This window comes from Mytilus trossulus, chromosome 6 (assembly GCF_036588685.1).
Source record: "Mytilus trossulus isolate FHL-02 chromosome 6, PNRI_Mtr1.1.1.hap1, whole genome shotgun sequence".
In the NCBI taxonomy this organism is placed as follows: Eukaryota; Metazoa; Mollusca; class Bivalvia; order Mytilida; family Mytilidae; genus Mytilus; species Mytilus trossulus.
Window position 1 is genome coordinate 81,275,835 of NC_086378.1, and position 24,349 is coordinate 81,300,183.

Genomic DNA, 24,349 nt, shown 5'->3' on the forward strand with positions numbered 1-24,349 from the left:
ACATTGTGATAAGTAGCTATAGATTCATGTAACCATTTAAGATCCCCATTCGTAACAGTGTGGTGGCCGAGTGGTTAAGGCGTTGGACTTAAGTTCCAATGGACGTATGTCCGCGTGGGTTCGAACCCCACCCGCACTAGTCTTATTTTTATTACACCAAATTAACATCTTTCCTGAAACTGAGTGAATGGTACGCAAGTGCAGCTCCTTAAAATATCGAATAAGCAATGAAATCAAAGTTCCGAAATATAGATCTACAGTTGCTGCTAGAACAGTAAGTAATGCTTTAAATTGTAACCGCAGTATTTTTTCTAATAGCGCAACTGCAATCAGGAGTAACGCTAAAAATGACTGTAAGCAAATATTATATGCCCATGCAGTACATTTTATGAAAAGGAAAACATTTTTTTATGAAAAATTGTTTCCGTGATGCGAATTGATTTTTTTTCTCGATGATCAGTCAAATGATCGTTTATGAGATAATAAACTTTTTTTATCGCTCTTTATGTACAATTATGAAAATTCTTCCAGTAACGGTACTCGGGTTGGCTAAACGTCAAGTTTAACTTATGTGTCTCTAGCTGTTTAGGTAAATTATTTACTTCATTACTGCAAAACAGATTAACTGTGTTCATAGAGTCTAAAGACTTGTTGAGTGCCAATCAGGGTGGCTTTCGTGAAGGATATAGAACAAGTGACCATATATTCATAATGAAAACTTTAATTAATAAATATCTAAATAAGTGTAAGAAAAATCTTTACATTTGTTTTGTGGACTTTAAAAAGGCATTCGACAGTGTTGTAAGAAAGGCATTACTACATAAATTGCTCAAAAAGGGAATAGGTGGGAAATTTTATGACTTGTTAAAACATATGTATAGTAATACATTATATTGTTGTAAAACAGATGGATTTATTAGTGAATCATTCCATGCTAATTTAGGGGTGAAACAGGGGGACAGTCTTAGCCCCACCCTTTTTAATATTTTTGTCGATGACATAGATTCCTATTTCAACCCTGTTTTGTCTGATCCAGTTAATTTAAATCAGAATAACTTTAGTCATCTTCTTTATGCAGATGATTTAATCTTAATTTCAGAAACACCTAATGGCTTGCAACACTGTGTGGATGCCTTACAATCCTTTTGTATTGATTGGGGCCTAAATGTGAACACCAAGAAAACACAAACTATGATTTTATCAAATAGTAAAAATAGATCTTTATTAGATAAACATTATTTTTATTTTGGTCCCCAACCATTAGAATCTGCTACGGAATATAAATACTTAGGTATAGTCTTCAACAATAGAGGTAAACTTAATATAGCAGCTGAAAATCTTGCTGATAAAGCACGTAAGGCATATTTCGCCTTGAAATCAAAATTACCATATTCTAATTGTATTGCAGTGGAAAAATGGGTAAGACTTTTCAACTCATTAATTTCACCAATTATGACTTATGGATCTGAAATTTGGATCTCAGATTTTAATATAAATCTTGACACTGCTGATAAACTACCATTTGAAAAGGTTCAGAATATGATTATGAAAAATGTTCTTGGTGTTCATGGTAAGGCTTCCAATTTAGCTTTACGTACAGAACTTGAGCTATATCCAGTGTGTTTTATATCATATAAACTAATGTTTAAATACTATGCTAGATTAACTGACATTGAAGTTGGAAACAACCCAAAATTTGATCTATTAAAATCTGCATTCATTGAAGATAAAAAATTGTATACACTAAAGAGCGCTTGCTGGGTACAGTCCTTACATAAATTAAAAAAGTTAATCAACTTTGATTCACTTCAAATATCACATAATATGTTTGAGGACTCACTGAAAAACTTTTATAAATGCAAGATTTTGGGTCAACTTGAGAATATTAAATCTAATAACACAGGTAAACTAAGATTTTATAGTAAAATGTGCTCATCATTTGACTTGAAAGCTTACTTAAGATTTGATATTAAAAAATATGATAGGTCACTGCTTACAAAAATTAGAATAAGTGCACATTCACTTGCAATTGAAACTGGGAGGTATAGCAAACCAAAAATTTTAGCAAGTGAAAGATACTGCAAACTTTGTAAAGATAAAGTGGAAGATGAAGTTCATTTTCTTTTACATTGTCCTCTATATAAAGACCTTCGAGAGAAGTTTGATATTTTCAAAAACCTTAATAATGATGATGATATTCAATCAACGATCTATTTACTTAATCCAGTAAATCTAGTTAACACCAGACAAATATGTAGTTATTTAAGTCAAGCTTTTGAAGCTCGTAATAATAATCTAATGTCAGTTGGTCTACCATAAGTATAATACTATGTAATACTGTGATATTATATATATAATTGGTACTTCAAATGTTTTCTTTATGTTGTATTTGCATAAATTGTCATGTTTAATGTGTTTATATCTTGGAATACGCATTGTATCATATGTGCTTTGTCCAATAAAATATTTGAAAATATTTGAAATTTGAAATTTGAAATTTGAAATTTGAAATTTGAAAACTTAATTGAATGTTTCAGCATGAAATCAGTTGAATTGCACGGGATTTTCGGTGAAAAGGCTGTCTATTTGATTATTTTTCGTTTGCGGTATTTGATCTACACTATTGCGACTTACAAATGAAATGCGAACATTGTGATAAGTAGCTATAGATTCATGTAACCATTTAAGATCCCCATTCGTAACAGTGTGGTGGCCGAGTGGTTAAGGCGTTGGACTTAAGTTCCAATGGACGTATGTCCGCGTGGGTTCGAACCCCACCCGCACTAGTCTTATTTTTATTACACCAAATTAACATCTTTCCTGAAACTGAGTGAATGGTACGCAAGTGCAGCTCCTTAAAATATCGAATAAGCAATGAAATCAAAGTTCCGAAATATAGATCTACAGTTGCTGCTAGAACAGTAAGTAATGCTTTAAATTGTAACCGCAGTATTTTTTCTAATAGCGCAACTGCAATCAGGAGTAACGCTAAAAATGACTGTAAGCAAATATTATATGCCCATGCAGTACATTTTATGAAAAGGAAAACATTTTTTTATGAAAAATTGTTTCCGTGATGCGAATTGATTTTTTTTCTCGATGATCAGTCAAATGATCGTTTATGAGATAATAAACTTTTTTTATCGCTCTTTATGTACAATTATGAAAATTCTTCCAGTAACGGTACTCGGGTTGGCTAAACGTCAAGTTTAACTTAATTGAATGTTTCAGCATGAAATCAGTTGAATTGCACGGGATTTTCGGTGAAAAGGCTGTCTATTTGATTATTTTTCGTTTGCGGTATTTGATCTACACTATTGCGACTTACAAATGAAATGCGAACATTGTGATAAGTAGCTATAGATTCATGTAACCATTTAAGATCCCCATTCGTAACAGTGTGGTGGCCGAGTGGTTAAGGCGTTGGACTTAAGTTCCAATGGACGTATGTCCGCGTGGGTTCGAACCCCACCCGCACTAGTCTTATTTTTATTACACCAAATTAACATCTTTCCTGAAACTGAGTGAATGGTACGCAAGTGCAGCTCCTTAAAATATCGAATAAGCAATGAAATCAAAGTTCCGAAATATAGATCTACAGTTGCTGCTAGAACAGTAAGTAATGCTTTAAATTGTAACCGCAGTATTTTTTCTAATAGCGCAACTGCAATCAGGAGTAACGCTAAAAATGACTGTAAGCAAATATTATATGCCCATGCAGTACATTTTATGAAAAGGAAAACATTTTTTTATGAAAAATTGTTTCCGTGATGCGAATTGATTTTTTTTCTCGATGATCAGTCAAATGATCGTTTATGAGATAATAAACTTTTTTTTATCGCTCTTTATGTACAATTATGAAAATTCTTCCAGTAACGGTACTCGGGTTGGCTAAACGTCAAGTTTAACTTAATTGAATGTTTCAGCATGAAATCAGTTGAATTGCACGGGATTTTCGGTGAAAAGGCTGTCTATTTGATTATTTTTCGTTTGCGGTATTTGATCTACACTATTGCGACTTACAAATGAAATGCGAACATTGTGATAAGTAGCTATAGATTCATGTAACCATTTAAGATCCCCATTCGTAACAGTGTGGTGGCCGAGTGGTTAAGGCGTTGGACTTAAGTTCCAATGGACGTATGTCCGCGTGGGTTCGAACCCCACCCGCACTAGTCTTATTTTTATTACACCAAATTAACATCTTTCCTGAAACTGAGTGAATGGTACGCAAGTGCAGCTCCTTAAAATATCGAATAAGCAATGAAATCAAAGTTCCGAAATATAGATCTACAGTTGCTGCTAGAACAGTAAGTAATGCTTTAAATTGTAACCGCAGTATTTTTTCTAATAGCGCAACTGCAATCAGGAGTAACGCTAAAAATGACTGTAAGCAAATATTATATGCCCATGCAGTACATTTTATGAAAAGGAAAACATTTTTTTATGAAAAATTGTTTCCGTGATGCGAATTGATTTTTTTTCTCGATGATCAGTCAAATGATCGTTTATGAGATAATAAACTTTTTTTTTCGCTCTTTATGTACAATTATGAAAATTCTTCCAGTAACGGTACTCGGGTTGGCTAAACGTCAAGTTTAACTTAATTGAATGTTTCAGCATGAAATCAGTTGAATTGCACGGGATTTTCGGTGAAAAGGCTGTCTATTTGATTATTTTTCGTTTGCGGTATTTGATCTACACTATTGCGACTTACAAATGAAATGCGAACATTGTGATAAGTAGCTATAGATTCATGTAACCATTTAAGATCCCCATTCGTAACAGTGTGGTGGCCGAGTGGTTAAGGCGTTGGACTTAAGTTCCAATGGACGTATGTCCGCGTGGGTTCGAACCCCACCCGCACTAGTCTTATTTTTATTACACCAAATTAACATCTTTCCTGAAACTGAGTGAATGGTACGCAAGTGCAGCTCCTTAAAATATCGAATAAGCAATGAAATCAAAGTTCCGAAATATAGATCTACAGTTGCTGCTAGAACAGTAAGTAATGCTTTAAATTGTAACCGCAGTATTTTTTCTAATAGCGCAACTGCAATCAGGAGTAACGCTAAAAATGACTGTAAGCAAATATTATATGCCCATGCAGTACATTTTATGAAAAGGAAAACATTTTTTTATGAAAAATTGTTTCCGTGATGCGAATTGATTTTTTTTCTCGATGATCAGTCAAATGATCGTTTATGAGATAATAAACTTTTTTTTTCGCTCTTTATGTACAATTATGAAAATTCTTCCAGTAACGGTACTCGGGTTGGCTAAACGTCAAGTTTAACTTAATTGAATGTTTCAGCATGAAATCAGTTGAATTGCACGGGATTTTCGGTGAAAAGGCTGTCTATTTGATTATTTTTCGTTTGCGGTATTTGATCTACACTATTGCGACTTACAAATGAAATGCGAACATTGTGATAAGTAGCTATAGATTCATGTAACCATTTAAGATCCCCATTCGTAACAGTGTGGTGGCCGAGTGGTTAAGGCGTTGGACTTAAGTTCCAATGGACGTATGTCCGCGTGGGTTCGAACCCCACCCGCACTAGTCTTATTTTTATTACACCAAATTAACATCTTTCCTGAAACTGAGTGAATGGTACGCAAGTGCAGCTCCTTAAAATATCGAATAAGCAATGAAATCAAAGTTCCGAAATATAGATCTACAGTTGCTGCTAGAACAGTAAGTAATGCTTTAAATTGTAACCGCAGTATTTTTTCTAATAGCGCAACTGCAATCAGGAGTAACGCTAAAAATGACTGTAAGCAAATATTATATGCCCATGCAGTACATTTTATGAAAAGGAAAACATTTTTTTATGAAAAATTGTTTCCGTGATGCGAATTGATTTTTTTTCTCGATGATCAGTCAAATGATCGTTTATGAGATAATAAACTTTTTTTATCGCTCTTTATGTACAATTATGAAAATTCTTCCAGTAACGGTACTCGGGTTGGCTAAACGTCAAGTTTAACTTAATTGAATGTTTCAGCATGAAATCAGTTGAATTGCACGGGATTTTCGGTGAAAAGGCTGTCTATTTGATTATTTTTCGTTTGCGGTATTTGATCTACACTATTGCGACTTACAAATGAAATGCGAACATTGTGATAAGTAGCTATAGATTCATGTAACCATTTAAGATCCCCATTCGTAACAGTGTGGTGGCCGAGTGGTTAAGGCGTTGGACTTAAGTTCCAATGGACGTATGTCCGCGTGGGTTCGAACCCCACCCGCACTAGTCTTATTTTTATTACACCAAATTAACATCTTTCCTGAAACTGAGTGAATGGTACGCAAGTGCAGCTCCTTAAAATATCGAATAAGCAATGAAATCAAAGTTCCGAAATATAGATCTACAGTTGCTGCTAGAACAGTAAGTAATGCTTTAAATTGTAACCGCAGTATTTTTTCTAATAGCGCAACTGCAATCAGGAGTAACGCTAAAAATGACTGTAAGCAAATATTATATGCCCATGCAGTACATTTTATGAAAAGGAAAACATTTTTTTATGAAAAATTGTTTCCGTGATGCGAATTGATTTTTTTTCTCGATGATCAGTCAAATGATCGTTTATGAGATAATAAACTTTTTTTATCGCTCTTTATGTACAATTATGAAAATTCTTCCAGTAACGGTACTCGGGTTGGCTAAACGTCAAGTTTAACTTAATTGAATGTTTCAGCATGAAATCAGTTGAATTGCACGGGATTTTCGGTGAAAAGGCTGTCTATTTGATTATTTTTCGTTTGCGGTATTTGATCTACACTATTGCGACTTACAAATGAAATGCGAACATTGTGATAAGTAGCTATAGATTCATGTAACCATTTAAGATCCCCATTCGTAACAGTGTGGTGGCCGAGTGGTTAAGGCGTTGGACTTAAGTTCCAATGGACGTATGTCCGCGTGGGTTCGAACCCCACCCGCACTAGTCTTATTTTTATTACACCAAATTAACATCTTTCCTGAAACTGAGTGAATGGTACGCAAGTGCAGCTCCTTAAAATATCGAATAAGCAATGAAATCAAAGTTCCGAAATATAGATCTACAGTTGCTGCTAGAACAGTAAGTAATGCTTTAAATTGTAACCGCAGTATTTTTTCTAATAGCGCAACTGCAATCAGGAGTAACGCTAAAAATGACTGTAAGCAAATATTATATGCCCATGCAGTACATTTTATGAAAAGGAAAACATTTTTTTATGAAAAATTGTTTCCGTGATGCGAATTGATTTTTTTTCTCGATGATCAGTCAAATGATCGTTTATGAGATAATAAACTTTTTTTATCGCTCTTTATGTACAATTATGAAAATTCTTCCAGTAACGGTACTCGGGTTGGCTAAACGTCAAGTTTAACTTAATTGAATGTTTCAGCATGAAATCAGTTGAATTGCACGGGATTTTCGGTGAAAAGGCTGTCTATTTGATTATTTTTCGTTTGCGGTATTTGATCTACACTATTGCGACTTACAAATGAAATGCGAACATTGTGATAAGTAGCTATAGATTCATGTAACCATTTAAGATCCCCATTCGTAACAGTGTGGTGGCCGAGTGGTTAAGGCGTTGGACTTAAGTTCCAATGGACGTATGTCCGCGTGGGTTCGAACCCCACCCGCACTAGTCTTATTTTTATTACACCAAATTAACATCTTTCCTGAAACTGAGTGAATGGTACGCAAGTGCAGCTCCTTAAAATATCGAATAAGCAATGAAATCAAAGTTCCGAAATATAGATCTACAGTTGCTGCTAGAACAGTAAGTAATGCTTTAAATTGTAACCGCAGTATTTTTTCTAATAGCGCAACTGCAATCAGGAGTAACGCTAAAAATGACTGTAAGCAAATATTATATGCCCATGCAGTACATTTTATGAAAAGGAAAACATTTTTTTATGAAAAATTGTTTCCGTGATGCGAATTGATTTTTTTTCTCGATGATCAGTCAAATGATCGTTTATGAGATAATAAACTTTTTTTATCGCTCTTTATGTACAATTATGAAAATTCTTCCAGTAACGGTACTCGGGTTGGCTAAACGTCAAGTTTAACTTAATTGAATGTTTCAGCATGAAATCAGTTGAATTGCACGGGATTTTCGGTGAAAAGGCTGTCTATTTGATTATTTTTCGTTTGCGGTATTTGATCTACACTATTGCGACTTACAAATGAAATGCGAACATTGTGATAAGTAGCTATAGATTCATGTAACCATTTAAGATCCCCATTCGTAACAGTGTGGTGGCCGAGTGGTTAAGGCGTTGGACTTAAGTTCCAATGGACGTATGTCCGCGTGGGTTCGAACCCCACCCGCACTAGTCTTATTTTTATTACACCAAATTAACATCTTTCCTGAAACTGAGTGAATGGTACGCAAGTGCAGCTCCTTAAAATATCGAATAAGCAATGAAATCAAAGTTCCGAAATATAGATCTACAGTTGCTGCTAGAACAGTAAGTAATGCTTTAAATTGTAACCGCAGTATTTTTTCTAATAGCGCAACTGCAATCAGGAGTAACGCTAAAAATGACTGTAAGCAAATATTATATGCCCATGCAGTACATTTTATGAAAAGGAAAACATTTTTTTATGAAAAATTGTTTCCGTGATGCGAATTGATTTTTTTTCTCGATGATCAGTCAAATGATCGTTTATGAGATAATAAACTTTTTTTATCGCTCTTTATGTACAATTATGAAAATTCTTCCAGTAACGGTACTCGGGTTGGCTAAACGTCAAGTTTAACTTAATTGAATGTTTCAGCATGAAATCAGTTGAATTGCACGGGATTTTCGGTGAAAAGGCTGTCTATTTGATTATTTTTCGTTTGCGGTATTTGATCTACACTATTGCGACTTACAAATGAAATGCGAACATTGTGATAAGTAGCTATAGATTCATGTAACCATTTAAGATCCCCATTCGTAACAGTGTGGTGGCCGAGTGGTTAAGGCGTTGGACTTAAGTTCCAATGGACGTATGTCCGCGTGGGTTCGAACCCCACCCGCACTAGTCTTATTTTTATTACACCAAATTAACATCTTTCCTGAAACTGAGTGAATGGTACGCAAGTGCAGCTCCTTAAAATATCGAATAAGCAATGAAATCAAAGTTCCGAAATATAGATCTACAGTTGCTGCTAGAACAGTAAGTAATGCTTTAAATTGTAACCGCAGTATTTTTTCTAATAGCGCAACTGCAATCAGGAGTAACGCTAAAAATGACTGTAAGCAAATATTATATGCCCATGCAGTACATTTTATGAAAAGGAAAACATTTTTTTATGAAAAATTGTTTCCGTGATGCGAATTGATTTTTTTTCTCGATGATCAGTCAAATGATCGTTTATGAGATAATAAACTTTTTTTATCGCTCTTTATGTACAATTATGAAAATTCTTCCAGTAACGGTACTCGGGTTGGCTAAACGTCAAGTTTAACTTAATTGAATGTTTCAGCATGAAATCAGTTGAATTGCACGGGATTTTCGGTGAAAAGGCTGTCTATTTGATTATTTTTCGTTTGCGGTATTTGATCTACACTATTGCGACTTACAAATGAAATGCGAACATTGTGATAAGTAGCTATAGATTCATGTAACCATTTAAGATCCCCATTCGTAACAGTGTGGTGGCCGAGTGGTTAAGGCGTTGGACTTAAGTTCCAATGGACGTATGTCCGCGTGGGTTCGAACCCCACCCGCACTAGTCTTATTTTTATTACACCAAATTAACATCTTTCCTGAAACTGAGTGAATGGTACGCAAGTGCAGCTCCTTAAAATATCGAATAAGCAATGAAATCAAAGTTCCGAAATATAGATCTACAGTTGCTGCTAGAACAGTAAGTAATGCTTTAAATTGTAACCGCAGTATTTTTTCTAATAGCGCAACTGCAATCAGGAGTAACGCTAAAAATGACTGTAAGCAAATATTATATGCCCATGCAGTACATTTTATGAAAAGGAAAACATTTTTTTATGAAAAATTGTTTCCGTGATGCGAATTGATTTTTTTTCTCGATGATCAGTCAAATGATCGTTTATGAGATAATAAACTTTTTTTATCGCTCTTTATGTACAATTATGAAAATTCTTCCAGTAACGGTACTCGGGTTGGCTAAACGTCAAGTTTAACTTAATTGAATGTTTCAGCATGAAATCAGTTGAATTGCACGGGATTTTCGGTGAAAAGGCTGTCTATTTGATTATTTTTCGTTTGCGGTATTTGATCTACACTATTGCGACTTACAAATGAAATGCGAACATTGTGATAAGTAGCTATAGATTCATGTAACCATTTAAGATCCCCATTCGTAACAGTGTGGTGGCCGAGTGGTTAAGGCGTTGGACTTAAGTTCCAATGGACGTATGTCCGCGTGGGTTCGAACCCCACCCGCACTAGTCTTATTTTTATTACACCAAATTAACATCTTTCCTGAAACTGAGTGAATGGTACGCAAGTGCAGCTCCTTAAAATATCGAATAAGCAATGAAATCAAAGTTCCGAAATATAGATCTACAGTTGCTGCTAGAACAGTAAGTAATGCTTTAAATTGTAACCGCAGTATTTTTTCTAATAGCGCAACTGCAATCAGGAGTAACGCTAAAAATGACTGTAAGCAAATATTATATGCCCATGCAGTACATTTTATGAAAAGGAAAACATTTTTTTATGAAAAATTGTTTCCGTGATGCGAATTGATTTTTTTTCTCGATGATCAGTCAAATGATCGTTTATGAGATAATAAACTTTTTTTATCGCTCTTTATGTACAATTATGAAAATTCTTCCAGTAACGGTACTCGGGTTGGCTAAACGTCAAGTTTAACTTAATTGAATGTTTCAGCATGAAATCAGTTGAATTGCACGGGATTTTCGGTGAAAAGGCTGTCTATTTGATTATTTTTCGTTTGCGGTATTTGATCTACACTATTGCGACTTACAAATGAAATGCGAACATTGTGATAAGTAGCTATAGATTCATGTAACCATTTAAGATCCCCATTCGTAACAGTGTGGTGGCCGAGTGGTTAAGGCGTTGGACTTAAGTTCCAATGGACGTATGTCCGCGTGGGTTCGAACCCCACCCGCACTAGTCTTATTTTTATTACACCAAATTAACATCTTTCCTGAAACTGAGTGAATGGTACGCAAGTGCAGCTCCTTAAAATATCGAATAAGCAATGAAATCAAAGTTCCGAAATATAGATCTACAGTTGCTGCTAGAACAGTAAGTAATGCTTTAAATTGTAACCGCAGTATTTTTTCTAATAGCGCAACTGCAATCAGGAGTAACGCTAAAAATGACTGTAAGCAAATATTATATGCCCATGCAGTACATTTTATGAAAAGGAAAACATTTTTTTATGAAAAATTGTTTCCGTGATGCGAATTGATTTTTTTTCTCGATGATCAGTCAAATGATCGTTTATGAGATAATAAACTTTTTTTTTCGCTCTTTATGTACAATTATGAAAATTCTTCCAGTAACGGTACTCGGGTTGGCTAAACGTCAAGTTTAACTTAATTGAATGTTTCAGCATGAAATCAGTTGAATTGCACGGGATTTTCGGTGAAAAGGCTGTCTATTTGATTATTTTTCGTTTGCGGTATTTGATCTACACTATTGCGACTTACAAATGAAATGCGAACATTGTGATAAGTAGCTATAGATTCATGTAACCATTTAAGATCCCCATTCGTAATAGTGTGGTGGCCGAGTGGTTAAGGCGTTGGACTTAAGTTCCAATGGACGTATGTCCGCGTGGGTTCGAACCCCACCCGCACTAGTCTTATTTTTATTACACCAAATTAACATCTTTCCTGAAACTGAGTGAATGGTACGCAAGTGCAGCTCCTTAAAATATCGAATAAGCAATGAAATCAAAGTTCCGAAATATAGATCTACAGTTGCTGCTAGAACAGTAAGTAATGCTTTAAATTGTAACCGCTTTTTTTTTTTCTTTTCTTGTTGTCAACGTTTAATCACGAGTTACGCTGAAAATTACTCTAAATAAGCAGATAGCTATATAGTATGCCCAGGATGTACACCTTTATAAGAAGTAAAAAAGTGTATGTTACATTGCTTTTGTGTTGCGAATTGGGTTATTTTTCGTCGAAATTGTCGTTCATGAGAAATTACAGACTGAGTATTTGTTTACTCTCTATATATATACAGTTATGGCAATTCACACTTAAAAGTATACTAGTAGCGCTGTACTCGCGTTGTCAAAAATCAAGGTTTACTTAATTTAATATATTTGGAGCTGATGTTAACTTTGTAGATGGAAATGAACAATTGTAATTAACATGGATTTCAATTTAACAAAGTGACAAAATGATAATATTATTAGTTTTATAGAGCTAATTCAAATGCACGCTAATAGAGGGGTAAAGTGTTCAGATATAGTAATTGAAAGAGACAATCAACAAAGAGAAACATAGAAATCAGAACATCATATATATATAATCATTTCTATTGTTATGGCATATGGTCAACACAACTGTTTTTATATTCCCCTACACATGACGCAAATGCTAAAACATGTGGTATATAACTCTGCTCATGTGTAGCGTGAAATAAATGTGACATAGGTCCTTTTGCATAGATTGCGACATCTTCCCCTGCATGTGTAGATGGGTTAAACGGAATGGCTGATTCCGATACATACTCCTTATCATCTGCAAAATGTAACGGAATTCTTATCAGTTTATATTATGGGGGGAGGGGATCGAACGTCAGATGCACATAACTTTTGTGTCATATTCATCACTATCGCTTGCATTACAATTGTTGGTTTATTTGTAGTAAATCACAGTGCATATTGAGTATTTGAGTATGTGTCGTAGCACGATATACTTTTGCTTAAATATTAAATGAGTAATTACCAAAGCTCGCTCTATCACCATGATTTTTAGTTAACCTCAATTAAAGTGGAAGGATAACAATGAAACGTTTATCTGAAGTGAACCTTCTTCTTAAAACTTTACATGCTATCCATAAATTCAAACATCGCATATGCATATGGAGGTTTTGTGCATATCTTTGCATAATAGTAGAGTATTTTTTTTAATTTACCATCAATTGATAAACATTTCGCCTTCTTTGTGTGTGTATCTTAATTTTTCCATTCCAAACTATGCTCTATGGTCGGGTTGTTGTCGCTTTGACACATTCACCTTTTCCTTTCTCAATTTTATAGTCGACTGAATAATCTCAATATGTTGTTTTGCTTTCGCTGTTATTTACTTTTTTTATAAAGTAAATAAATCTCAATTTACCAACTGGGTCTATATAACTTACCTGTATTCACGCTGGTTAAGTCAGGTCTGGACCCTGACCAAGCTCCAGGACCAGTACCATAGATTAATGATGTCAATGGTTTGTGGTCATTAGCAAGTTCGAGTTGACCAGCACTGTTCTTTATCAAACCTAGAAAATATTTTTGTAATGTAAGAATAAACATAAATTATGCTAATTTTTCAATTTCTTAAATCACGATCCCCCATGAAGTGTTAAATTGCAGCTTTTATACAAAAATGGTCTCAAAGAATGTCCTGACTTAAGTTATTTGTTTACTTAATGATACTAGTAAGCTGAACCAGCTATGTTCTTTTCAGGAGTTAAATTTCAATTCTTAAAAAAAAGTACTTGGATTGTAACTCGAGAAAACTCTGCGTTCAATACACTATGCTTTAAACTATATTTCACGGCTCGATATAATTGGGTTTTTTTTTAATTTCCATAGTAATAACAGATTGGAAACACTCATTGCATTCAATTGTATATCACTAATATTACTTCCTTGATAGCCCTGTGATTGCTCACATTGGTCCTTGGCTATAGGGAGTTCAAGATCAAGCTTCATTTATTTTTGTTTCTATTTAAGCTTTCAACATACGAACCAACCCTGTAAAAATAAGTAAAAACGAGAGGACCGGTCGCACAGTCTGCCTTTTTACGATAGATATACGGAGAAAATATGTCTCATCAAATAGCATCTGCTTTGTTTTCAAAAGTCATACAATTTAAGTGCATTTGAAAAAAAAATTTAACAACCTTTTTGATTCCTATTATATGTATTCTGTAAATTGGGTTTTCGGAACCAAAATACATGCATTTGTTTAAACATTATGTATGGTTTTGGTATTTTAAATCCCGCCTCAAAGCATGTATAACAGAATAAATATCATTATTATGGTATGAGCCACCAATTTACATGAAAGGTGGCAATTACTCAGAAAACTCACCCAAAATATCATTTCCTCTAGCAGGATATCCAGCTAGTACCAAAGTGTGTGAATGGTCAGCTGTAACTACGGCCAATGTGTCTCTATCGTTTGTCATACTATCCATTTTTGCAACAGCGTCATTGAAAGCAAGAGTTTCATGCAATGCCTTAACAGCATGATTGCCATGATGGGCTAAATCTATCTTACCACCTGAATTGTAAATAGAATAATATTCGTATTTCATTAGCTCTTGTAAGCGCGTTTCTGTATTTACAATAAACAATAACAATTTCGTAGTAAGTTCCCGTTTTCAGATTCTATAACAAATAGGTCTACATTATTTTATAGTGTACATAATGATTATAATGTGTATATTATGCATCTGACAATTTTCATCTGGCCTTGGCCTCATTTAAACAGTATGTTTGTCCACATGGAAATATTGTGGTTGGCATTCTTTCATTGAAAGAATAATAAACTATTGAATCTGAATCAGGAAATGGTGTGGTAATCTACCTTTCATTGATAATATTTTCAAAATAATAACTTTATTATGCATGTTAGATGAGTGGAATGATTGCAAGGTTTATATGCTCGTTATGCATTGTTTGTTCTAACGGACGCATTCCATGCATTGCTGATAATTTTAAATACCTCCAGCATAATTTTTCTTTTAAAGACTTTTCAGCATACTTTTAATACGCTCAATAAAGCTGACAAATATTTCAGCTTATGGACTTTTGTTGTCTTCACGAAAATAAAATGACTAAGTTAAAATATAAAATAAATATATTAAAATGTATCCCTACCTTCAACCAATAAGAAGAACCCTTTAGGATTTTTCTGTAGAATGGTAATGGCTGCTTCGGTCATTTCTGCCAGGGACGGTTCACCAGCAACTTCGTAATGGGTATCAAAACGATCTAGTTCATAAGCCATGCTACTACTGTCAAAAAGACCTAAATGAATAAAACAAGTGGCAATTTAGTAATGTTACTGTAGTGATAATGTTCTGATTGTTCTTAACTTATCATGCTAGGGTGTTTAGTAAATGTACGCTATCGATATATATTTTCCTAGTTTAGTAACCAATCTCTATATATAACTAGTAAGAATACCTATATTCTTCTAAAAAGGAGGCAGTTTTATTCCTGCTAGGATCATGTTTTCCTCGTCAGCAGCAATGGCTCGTAAATACAGGTTATAAGCTGCCTCTTTTGTCTTGCAACTTTTGCTAAATGTTGTCTTCCTTATATATTCATTTATACTGCCTATGGATGTGGATTTATTTTTATTTGTCAGGTAAACTTATTATCGCGATACTCATTGGGTTTTCATACAAAAGTACACAAATCATCTTTTTGTGTGTTTTCTTACTTTCATTACGTTTTGAACTCCATATTGGTAATAGCTATCACCCTTGTAAAAAATATTTACTATGATATGAACGCGCAACCTCCGTCCTCTCAGCATATGTACTACGTCTTCCGGGCTGGAGAAGTAAAAGTCGAATATACTATTTAAAAAATCAATTAAACGTGGGGTGCTTCTTTTCATAAAGAGAACGAATAAAAACATGATATACCAACCTAAAAGGTAATCAAGTTGAGTAAAGTTCGTCTGATGAAATTGTTTAGAATTCCATACATATTTGTGAGACATGTTTCTTGCTGCTTTGTCATTCTCCCATTCCTATAAGATATCATATATAAAATAATATTCAACTTTAAAACACTACCATTGATTATAATGTTAAAACTGAGAGCCATTTTTTTCTATATTCAAAATTGGCTAATTATTACGTTTAATCCATCTAAGTATATACTCATTTATATAAACTATACCTATCGCTATATAAAACAAGAGTAGACATTTAAAACTGTATGTACGTGCACTTACAACATTGAAAAATATGTGTTCGGTGCAATTCTAGTATCTACATCTGTCGAACTTTCTAACACATTGAATCCGAGTTCTGATACAATCCAATTCAGCATTAAATTTCGAAAGTCGTATTTTTTTCTTTTTATTAATCCATTTAGTATCTCTACATTTCATTCCAAAAGTTAAAAATCTATGACCTGGCATTGTGAAGAGTGTGTATTTGACGCGTCATTTATTGAATTTGTTCATTTAACTCACATTGCATTTCATGTTTCATTTCGTTATGAAAAGATTCAACCTTACCTTAATAAGATCTCGCCCATCTCTACGTCCATAGTGTGTGTTAGAACCAGATTCTGGGTCTGGGGTTGAATATGGTAAAAAAAATCGACGTCCACCTCCCATCAAAACCTACAGGATACAAATAATATACCCGATCATTTTTTATAACTTAACAAAACTATGTAGTATCATTGATTATTCCTTACAAGACACTATCCAACAAATTAATGAATAAATATCCTATGTTTACCATTACCTTGTTAATTTAAAAACAAAAATCGAAAACTTTGTTTCATTGAGGGACCTTTGATTCTTTTCTATTTGCTTGCATTTTCTTTGTTTTGTTTTGTTTATTGTTTTTCTAATGTGTATTCCGTAATGTTTTGAATTGTTTTGTTGTTTACCACTAAGAAAATTCAAATGTCACATTTTCACCTTCAAAAGCTTTAATGCTAACCTATGATAACATTGCTTATCGTTTAAAGTGGCACTAGCTGTTAAAACCATGTTAAACATTTATCCAAATTATAAAAAAAGTCTGAAATTATTCATTTACAGGGCAATGCGCGATAATATGTAGCTATTTTTGCGTGTATTTTAGTATTGACGCCATTTAATTAACTACCGATGGTCATTTAATTGAAACAAACATAAAGAGAAAGAGAAACTCGTGCAATTGGATTTTACTAGGTCAGTTTAATTTTATGTTGTAGATTAAAAATAAATGTTATTCATCGTTTTTACCTGTATAAGAATATTTTTTTTTGTGGATCGAATCAGTCAATCAAATGTTTTACCTTTGTTTCACTTTAAATGTTGACATTCTTTTCCTTTAAATAACCGAACATGCACACTTCACGCATTATCCATCTTTAGGTCACATGAATACGGATTCAATGAAGTCGTACTATTCACTTGCAAGTGAATAATAAATGTTTCTTAGTTTAATTTGACCAAATTGAACCAAATGGCCCCTAAAAGCGAGTTATTGTTTCACTATATCATTTTTAATAATGAATGAACCAAAAGATTTATTATAGTGTTATCTAGTGCCCCTTTAATTAAGGCAATGTCGGTGTATGAATACATGTAACCACGTTCAACAATACCTGAATATTTGGGTTTTCCTCTACCAACTGAAGGGCTATATCTTTACATCCGCCATTCACGTTCTGTGTATAATGATCTCCCTCCCAATTCCTATTAGCAACATGTGCGTACGCAGACGCAGGAGTAGCATGTGTGATTCTCGCTGTGGTCACTATACCAACAGACTTTCCTAATAATACATATCATCAAAGCAAAGGATTACTAATGAATTGAAAAAAGATTCAGAAACCCGTCAGCAAAAAAGGTTTTTTGTTGCTCATTATACTACTCTTTCTGAAATTGAGTGCAGAATGTGTCTACAGTACGGTATCAAATAATAATAGAGGTCTCTGTTACCTTAGCCGTTTTTGGCACAACTTTTTGGAATTTTGGATCCTCAATGCTCTTCAACTTTGTATTTGTTTGGTTTATAACTATTTCGATATAAGCGTCACTGATGAGTCTTATAAAGACGAAACGCGTGTCTGGCGTACTAAATTATAATCCTGGTACCTTTGATAACTATTTACACCACTGGGTCGATGCCTCTGCTGGTGGACGTTGCGTCCCCGAGGGTATCACCAGCCCAGAAGTCAGCACTTCGGTGTTGACATGAATATCAATTATGTGGTCATTTTTAAAAAATTCCTGTTTACAAAACTTTGAATTTTTCGAAAAACTAAGGATTTTCTTATCCCAGGCATAGATTACCTTAGCCGTTTTTGGCACAACTTTTTGGAATTTTGGATCCTCAATGCTCTTCAACTTTGTATTTGTTTGGTTTATAACTATTTCGATATGAGCGTCACTGATTAGTCTTATGTAGACGAAACGCGCGTCTGGCGTACTAAATTATAATCCTGGTACCTTTGATAACTATTTACACCACTGGGTCGATGCCTCTGCTGGTGGACGTTGCGTCCCCGAGGGTATCACCAGCCCAGTAGTCATCACTTCGGTGTTGACATGAATATCAATTATGTGATAAATTTCCTGTTTACAAAACTTTGAATTTTTCGAAAAACTAAGGATTTTCTTATCCCAGGCATAGATTACCTTAGCCGTTTTTGGCACAACTTTTTGGAATTTTGGATCCTCAATGCTTTTCAACTTTGTATTTGTTTGGTTTATAACTATTTCGATATGAGCGTCACTGATGAGTCTTATGTAGACGAAACGCGCGTCTGGCGTAATCCTGGTACCTTTGATAACTATTGTGTGGTTTTGTTTTATTTGTTTTAGGCTAAATCGTTTCACATTGTGGTACGGTGACGTATAACTTTAAAATGTTGCTTTTTTCTGTACATATCGTACGGTTTACGTAATTGTGCATTATTGATTTCAATTAAAGTGACCATAAAAATACGTGACGGATGTACTGCTACCAATCGACACCAGATTACAGAGAAACGAGATTTTTGTATTACGTCATTTTTTCTAATTTTTCGTTGCTTCATGACGTGTTTGATTTTGGAGGACATAGCGTTTTCAGACAGGTTAATTTCTTGTATAAGATAACGATATAAATGTTTACCGAAAGATTGTTTTCACTACACTTTTAAAATTAAACTCATGCCTTTACAGTGTAAACTGTTGCTTTCAAGTCGCATAAATTCCTACTATTAGAAAAAAAAGGTATATTGTGTACCCAATAAGTGGGAAATTGTAACATTAGGTGAGAAGATTCACATATGATGCTAACTGGTCCTCTTCGTGCCTATGACTATTACACAAAGTTTGTTTTTCATTTTATAGTCCTAGCTCATAAAAATCATTACACCATGAAAAATCCTAGAGTGTAAACCTACATTTTGGTAACGTTTACATTTTTCCCTGCTAAACTGAATTTTGGCAAGCAAGAAAAACTCTGAATTTCAAATGATAACTGGTACTTCCCAACATATATACAGTTGTAAGATTTAATTGAATCTTGTTTCATTCCCTAATTCTCAATTTTCTCTGAATGATTTCAAGAAAATAGATTTTTGTTGATATTTCGTAGATTTATGACAAACACAGAATATCACACAGGGTTACAAAGACCTACCTTCAGCCAATGACCAGTCTAGAATTGTGTTGAGATTATGTGCTGGTGAAGGATCACAGTGGCTTCTAGGTATACTAGCATCTACACCAATCACTCCTTTGTTTGTCTTAACTCCTGACAAGAAGGCGGTAGCGGTTCCGGCAGAATCTGGTGTTGTGTAATCTTGATTGTAGGTCTACAAATTTTAAACAAGGAACGTTTACTATATTATTGTGCTCTTGTACAAACTGTGTGTTAAATGTACGATTCAAAGCAAGATATGTGTAACTATGTTAGTGTGCTCTTTAAAAAAAACTGTGTGTGTGGTATATATTAAGATTAAAAGCAAGGTACATGTCAATATATTAGTGTGATCATGCACAAACTCTGTGTATTTTAATAGAAAGCAACAATTACATATTTTTTACTTTTAATAACTTTGATCTCTGTCGTACCTGATCGTCATTGTCCCTTAAACATGTGACATGCACGAGATAATCGTTTTACAGTTTTAAGAAGTTCATTGTGATGTATGCTTGCTCAATGTTAATCTCCAAAGTAGAGTTATCGGTCCTTTCTCTGATAACTCTGCATAGGAGATTGGCTCAATATTTTAAACCCCATGTTGCTAAATTGACAGAAATAAGCAACCACTGTTTACAAACCATTAATGTTTTCAGGTTAATATAGTTCACAGGTTTTAAATTAAGTTTACAGAATTTAAAAGTCATATGAAACGTGTGACCGGTGAAAAATAATGTTATCCAATTCTTGAAGCAGAACCAATGCATACAAACATAAAAAACTTAGTCTTCTGTGAACGATTTTATCATTTTTTTCGAATAAATTTCGCATCATAGTCATTTTTTTTTCAATCGGTCAGTGTTGCTGTGAAAATATGACAGGTAACTAACGTTCGTTTTTTGAAGCCGAAGCCGAAGTTTAACGATTATCACCTGTTTGTCAACAATCAACAAAAGCATGGATATTGAGCACGTGTTTACCAAGTACGATCAGATAATTAGAGTTTATTTTAAGGACATCCATGCGTATTGCGATCACCGGATTGTTACGAGATGGGTCACACTGAGGTCACTTTGCATATGGAAAATATGTCGGGGAATTGCTTCCTCCCAAAGTAAACTTCTTCTAAATATGAAAAATTAAAGAACTTTCTTCAGAAAAAAGTATATTATTATGTACATAAGTTTTATAATTAAAACTATCCATTGAATTATAAAAAAAACGTTTGCATTATTTTTTTTAATTGGGGTTTCTTATGACTTTAATTCAATGAACATAAAGTGAGTTATACCTTTTTTCAGAAAATTAAGTAAATGGATTCTTTTAGACGACTTATAGTTAAATGGTGTGATAATTATAATTCCCAAAGTAACATTCAAACCTTAGATAAGGCTATGTGTGGAAATGTTTCCCAGCTAAGTATAGTTTCCTCTCCAGTTTTACCATTTAGTTGACCTTTGAGGATTCGTGATGAAGTAACAGTCGACATGCTCATCCCGTCTCCTAACATGATTATCGTATTCTTTGCCTTCCCAATAATTGGTTGGTTCTTGATAGCATTGTCTAAGTCGGCTTTTGCTCGATTCCTCCAATACAATGGAGCTAAAAAAAAACAGTAACAGTTTGAAAACATGGATATGTTAATTATCTTATTCTATAGGTTATAACGTTTTCCTACAAATGTAAAAGTTACAAATAGGGTAAGTACTTTTATATGCATGACCATTTCATCGGTCGTACTTTTATACTAGTAGTAAATTTCAAAATATGGGGCAAATTGAATTAAAATACATGTAATTAAAGCACCATGGTAAAGGGGTAGGTCCAGTAACAGCCCTTTTTGGCCTCCAAATATAGCAGTTTTACAAAATTGATAAAATGTAAACTTTTTGTTATTTATTGAACAGTAGAGTGCTTCTGCTACATAAATATGGGCTATTTTTGACTATACAATGAACATATTTTGGGTACTGGCACCTTAAAGTCATGATTAATTACTTAATTCTTCAAAATTCTAGCATTTTAGTTAAATTTTTTATGGTTTCCGTCTTAAATGAAAGTGGCCGCATTCGTGTGCATCCTTAATATTGAAATGGAAGTTGTATTTTATGATAATACATAACATATATCAAGGTTGAGGATGAACACGGATGCGGCCACTTTCATTTTTGACAAAAAAAAACATCCGAAAAGTGACATTTTTCGGCATATTTGGTTGATTTTTCATATTTGAGCTTGAATCGGATCGTTTTTAATGACTAAATCAGTTCAAATCTTTCACATTAACTAATTGATTCAAAGGAAATAGACACTTAAGTGTTTCAAAAGTGGTCAAAATCTTTTGTCAGATGAACCTGAAATTTGAGGCCAAAATCGGTCCTTACCGGACCTACTCCTTTGTGTTTGCACATACCTAAAATATTGATAAGTTTCAAAAGGAACAATTTTTAAAAAAAAAAACATAAAAAGAAGAAGAAATGAAAAAAGTGGAAAGAAGGTATTTATTTCAACGAATTATGGACAAATACCAGAAAACAAGATAGCAACACAAATCCACCAATAACCCGTTGTTATAATTGTTTGAACGACAGAAAGCAAAGAATGTATCACAAGGGCATGTAAATATATGAATATTCAGCTACTCATCGTGTTGCATCTCTTTTATCATAGATCCATTAAATGTAGTTAGTCTTTATTTAGAATGTATAACCAGTTTATACCAGTCATGCGCCATAAGGAATAATAAGTCTAGATATGAAATTCTGTTGAATTTTTTTTTACCTTTCAAACAGTTTGGTATCTCGACTACATATAATCAAATAAGACAGAATAGAATTATATCCAATGAAATGTATTCCGTATGACAATAATAGCTTTTAGACTAGCTTTAAACATTGGCTTACTGAACGTATGTGAAAGTATCTAGTTTTGTGATGTTAGCATATATATTGCATTTTCTACCAATCTCGATTTTATAAACAGTTCAACTTGACCATACATTTTTTCTGAGTTTTTTCGACATATAATGTCAGAGGAATCGTCGATTTAGACAAGGTTTTTGTAAACGCTAATAATAATGCACTTCATAAGCGTAAGTAAGTAAAAGTGTCAAACTTTCACTGTCAATTTGCATTCAAAGGTTATAGCATCAACATTTAAGGTTATAAGGACAGACATTCTAAATGACTCAGATTTAGAAATTACAGCAAGATACTCACTTTCGCCATTGCCTGTGTACTGACTATTAAATAAATCACTCTGGCTACTAGATGGGGCGTTATCCAACAAAAATCCGTATGTTGACAAAACTAAAGACAGAACAAAAACTGCCGTCGCTGCCATTTTACTTAAATTTGTGCCAGTCTTCGGACAATATATGCAGATAAGACATATCACCAGGTCGTCTCTCACATGATCGGCAGTAAAGGTCAATACCAAAGTATTACTTAAACATGTAGCACTGGTTATAATCGGCATTATGTGAATCGTTCAGTCACGTGTGGTCTGTGCGAATTGGTATAAATTCGACAATAAGAAAAAAGATACTAATAAATATTTTTTCAAAAAAATAATATTTTAGTGCTTCACAAATTTACAACAAAAATAATGAAATAAATAATTTAGTTGGTCGTTCTAGACTTTTTGATGTTTTAAAACTGCTGGCTAAGTCCCTGAAATGCATATAGCTTTCAAATTCGTGATGGCCGTTTTCAAGACGCGGTGTATTCACCACTTGCGGGAATCATTCCAGAACATCTTCTATAAGGTAGTTAAATTGAATCTAATTATTCTCATTCAAGTGTCTTTGGGGTGGTGGGGCGGTGGTTAAGTAAAAAGAAATCCAATTTAACTACCAACAGTGCACACGAGTGTGACAAAGACTAATATGAATACGCAGCTTCTGTGTAATTACTGGTCAAAACTTTTAAAAATTAAAAAATTTAACCAGTTTAAATCAAATAGATATTATTATTTGGGAGGTATGAATACGCAGCCTCAGTTGTAATTGCTTAACCGTCGTCAAATTTGAAATTTAAGCATGATACCAACTCAAATCGGTCAGTGCTATCCATTGGCTATGTATTTCTACACAGTCTCTGTTGTAATAATTAACTTTCGTCACCTGAATAATTTAGAGATTGAACCAGTTAAATTAGATTGTAAATACATCAATAGCATGATGACGAACATCATGATGTGTTTACTATCAGCATAAAAATATATATTTTGTTTTGTATTGTACAGAGATATTCTACATCGATGAATATCATGATACAGTAGTAAGTTCCTATGTAAAATGGTGCATGTGTTATAGACCTGTTATTGGTGTGTCTGGTTACCGGAAATGTAGGACATAATTTAGCCTGATTTATGCTTTTTTACGGAACTGTATATTTTTCTTATGCTTGTCGGACGGGGCAAACAAATTGTGTCGTCTGTGGTAAAGATTGAAATAAACAATTAATTTCCCCATAGGCGACAATGGTAGCCTTTTTCGAGATACAGACTTTAGAAAGTTGATTTTCTTAACGAAACCTTGCTAGAATCAAAGAAAAGTTATTAGGACAGTATTTTTTGGTCTAAAAAATATAGGGTCGCGTTGCTTTTCTTAGCGTATTTTGTACTTATCTCCCATGCCTATCAATTTTGCCCTTAAAAATACGGGTCTTGTCCTAGCGTTGAAAAGTCATCTCAGTGCCTTTAGGGCTACGGAATAATTTTTTTTTTGCCTTTTGTATAAAGCAGAGTGCACGAAGTCTCTAAAAATAAAAAATAACGGGAGCACATATCG

The 24,349-nt window shown here is 33.8% G+C and overlaps 1 protein-coding gene and 15 non-coding genes across 16 annotated transcripts; 15 read left to right on the forward strand and 1 right to left on the reverse strand.

Moving 5' to 3' along the window:
* Positions 1-56: 56 nt before the first annotated feature.
* On the forward strand, positions 57-139 carry Trnal-uaa (transfer RNA leucine (anticodon UAA)). Its single transcript has one exon. It is a non-coding gene; the product is annotated as a tRNA-Leu (tRNA).
* Positions 140-2,703: 2,564 nt separating this feature from the next.
* On the forward strand, positions 2,704-2,786 carry Trnal-uaa (transfer RNA leucine (anticodon UAA)). The gene has a single exon. It is a non-coding gene; the product is annotated as a tRNA-Leu (tRNA).
* A 611-nt stretch (positions 2,787-3,397) lies between these two features.
* On the forward strand, positions 3,398-3,480 carry Trnal-uaa (transfer RNA leucine (anticodon UAA)). Its single transcript has one exon. It is a non-coding gene; the product is annotated as a tRNA-Leu (tRNA).
* A 612-nt stretch (positions 3,481-4,092) lies between these two features.
* On the forward strand, positions 4,093-4,175 carry Trnal-uaa (transfer RNA leucine (anticodon UAA)). Its single transcript has one exon. It is a non-coding gene; the product is annotated as a tRNA-Leu (tRNA).
* Positions 4,176-4,786: 611 nt separating this feature from the next.
* Positions 4,787-4,869, forward strand: Trnal-uaa (transfer RNA leucine (anticodon UAA)). Its single transcript has one exon. It is a non-coding gene; the product is annotated as a tRNA-Leu (tRNA).
* A 611-nt stretch (positions 4,870-5,480) lies between these two features.
* Positions 5,481-5,563, forward strand: Trnal-uaa (transfer RNA leucine (anticodon UAA)). Its single transcript has one exon. It is a non-coding gene; the product is annotated as a tRNA-Leu (tRNA).
* Positions 5,564-6,174: 611 nt separating this feature from the next.
* Positions 6,175-6,257, forward strand: Trnal-uaa (transfer RNA leucine (anticodon UAA)). The gene has a single exon. It is a non-coding gene; the product is annotated as a tRNA-Leu (tRNA).
* A 611-nt stretch (positions 6,258-6,868) lies between these two features.
* Positions 6,869-6,951, forward strand: Trnal-uaa (transfer RNA leucine (anticodon UAA)). The gene has a single exon. It is a non-coding gene; the product is annotated as a tRNA-Leu (tRNA).
* A 611-nt stretch (positions 6,952-7,562) lies between these two features.
* On the forward strand, positions 7,563-7,645 carry Trnal-uaa (transfer RNA leucine (anticodon UAA)). The gene has a single exon. It is a non-coding gene; the product is annotated as a tRNA-Leu (tRNA).
* A 611-nt stretch (positions 7,646-8,256) lies between these two features.
* Trnal-uaa (transfer RNA leucine (anticodon UAA)) lies at positions 8,257-8,339 on the forward strand. The gene has a single exon. It is a non-coding gene; the product is annotated as a tRNA-Leu (tRNA).
* Positions 8,340-8,950: 611 nt separating this feature from the next.
* Positions 8,951-9,033, forward strand: Trnal-uaa (transfer RNA leucine (anticodon UAA)). The gene has a single exon. It is a non-coding gene; the product is annotated as a tRNA-Leu (tRNA).
* Positions 9,034-9,644: 611 nt separating this feature from the next.
* On the forward strand, positions 9,645-9,727 carry Trnal-uaa (transfer RNA leucine (anticodon UAA)). The gene has a single exon. It is a non-coding gene; the product is annotated as a tRNA-Leu (tRNA).
* Positions 9,728-10,338: 611 nt separating this feature from the next.
* Positions 10,339-10,421, forward strand: Trnal-uaa (transfer RNA leucine (anticodon UAA)). The gene has a single exon. It is a non-coding gene; the product is annotated as a tRNA-Leu (tRNA).
* A 611-nt stretch (positions 10,422-11,032) lies between these two features.
* Positions 11,033-11,115, forward strand: Trnal-uaa (transfer RNA leucine (anticodon UAA)). Its single transcript has one exon. It is a non-coding gene; the product is annotated as a tRNA-Leu (tRNA).
* Positions 11,116-11,726: 611 nt separating this feature from the next.
* On the forward strand, positions 11,727-11,809 carry Trnal-uaa (transfer RNA leucine (anticodon UAA)). Its single transcript has one exon. It is a non-coding gene; the product is annotated as a tRNA-Leu (tRNA).
* A 661-nt stretch (positions 11,810-12,470) lies between these two features.
* Positions 12,471-22,946, reverse strand: LOC134723801 (alkaline phosphatase-like). The gene is made up of 10 exons (XM_063587349.1): positions 22,776-22,946; positions 20,939-21,159; positions 19,555-19,729; positions 17,528-17,697; positions 16,440-16,547; positions 15,842-15,944; positions 15,062-15,211; positions 14,271-14,462; positions 13,324-13,452; positions 12,471-12,701 (listed from the first exon to the last, which is right to left on the reverse strand). Exons 1-10 carry the CDS (start codon positions 22,897-22,899, stop codon positions 12,502-12,504), a joined length of 1,572 nt encoding a protein of 523 aa, XP_063443419.1. The 5' UTR covers positions 22,900-22,946; the 3' UTR covers positions 12,471-12,501.
* Positions 22,947-24,349: the final 1,403 nt, after the last annotated feature.

Bases quoted from the DNA above. Each gene is read 5' to 3' on its own strand.
- LOC134723801 (XM_063587349.1), bottom strand. From the start codon at position 22,899: ATGGCAGCGACGGCAGTTTTTGTTCTGTCTTTAGTTTTGTCAACATAC. The intron at 17,698-19,554 runs GTAGGTCTTTGT...ATGTATTATTAG, and splicing joins AGACTGGTCATTGGCTGAAG to GAAAGTCTGTTGGTATAGTG. The intron at 15,212-15,841 runs GTTGGTATATCA...TTATTCATTTAG, and splicing joins TCAACTTGATTACCTTTTAG to GTCTTTTTGACAGTAGTAGC.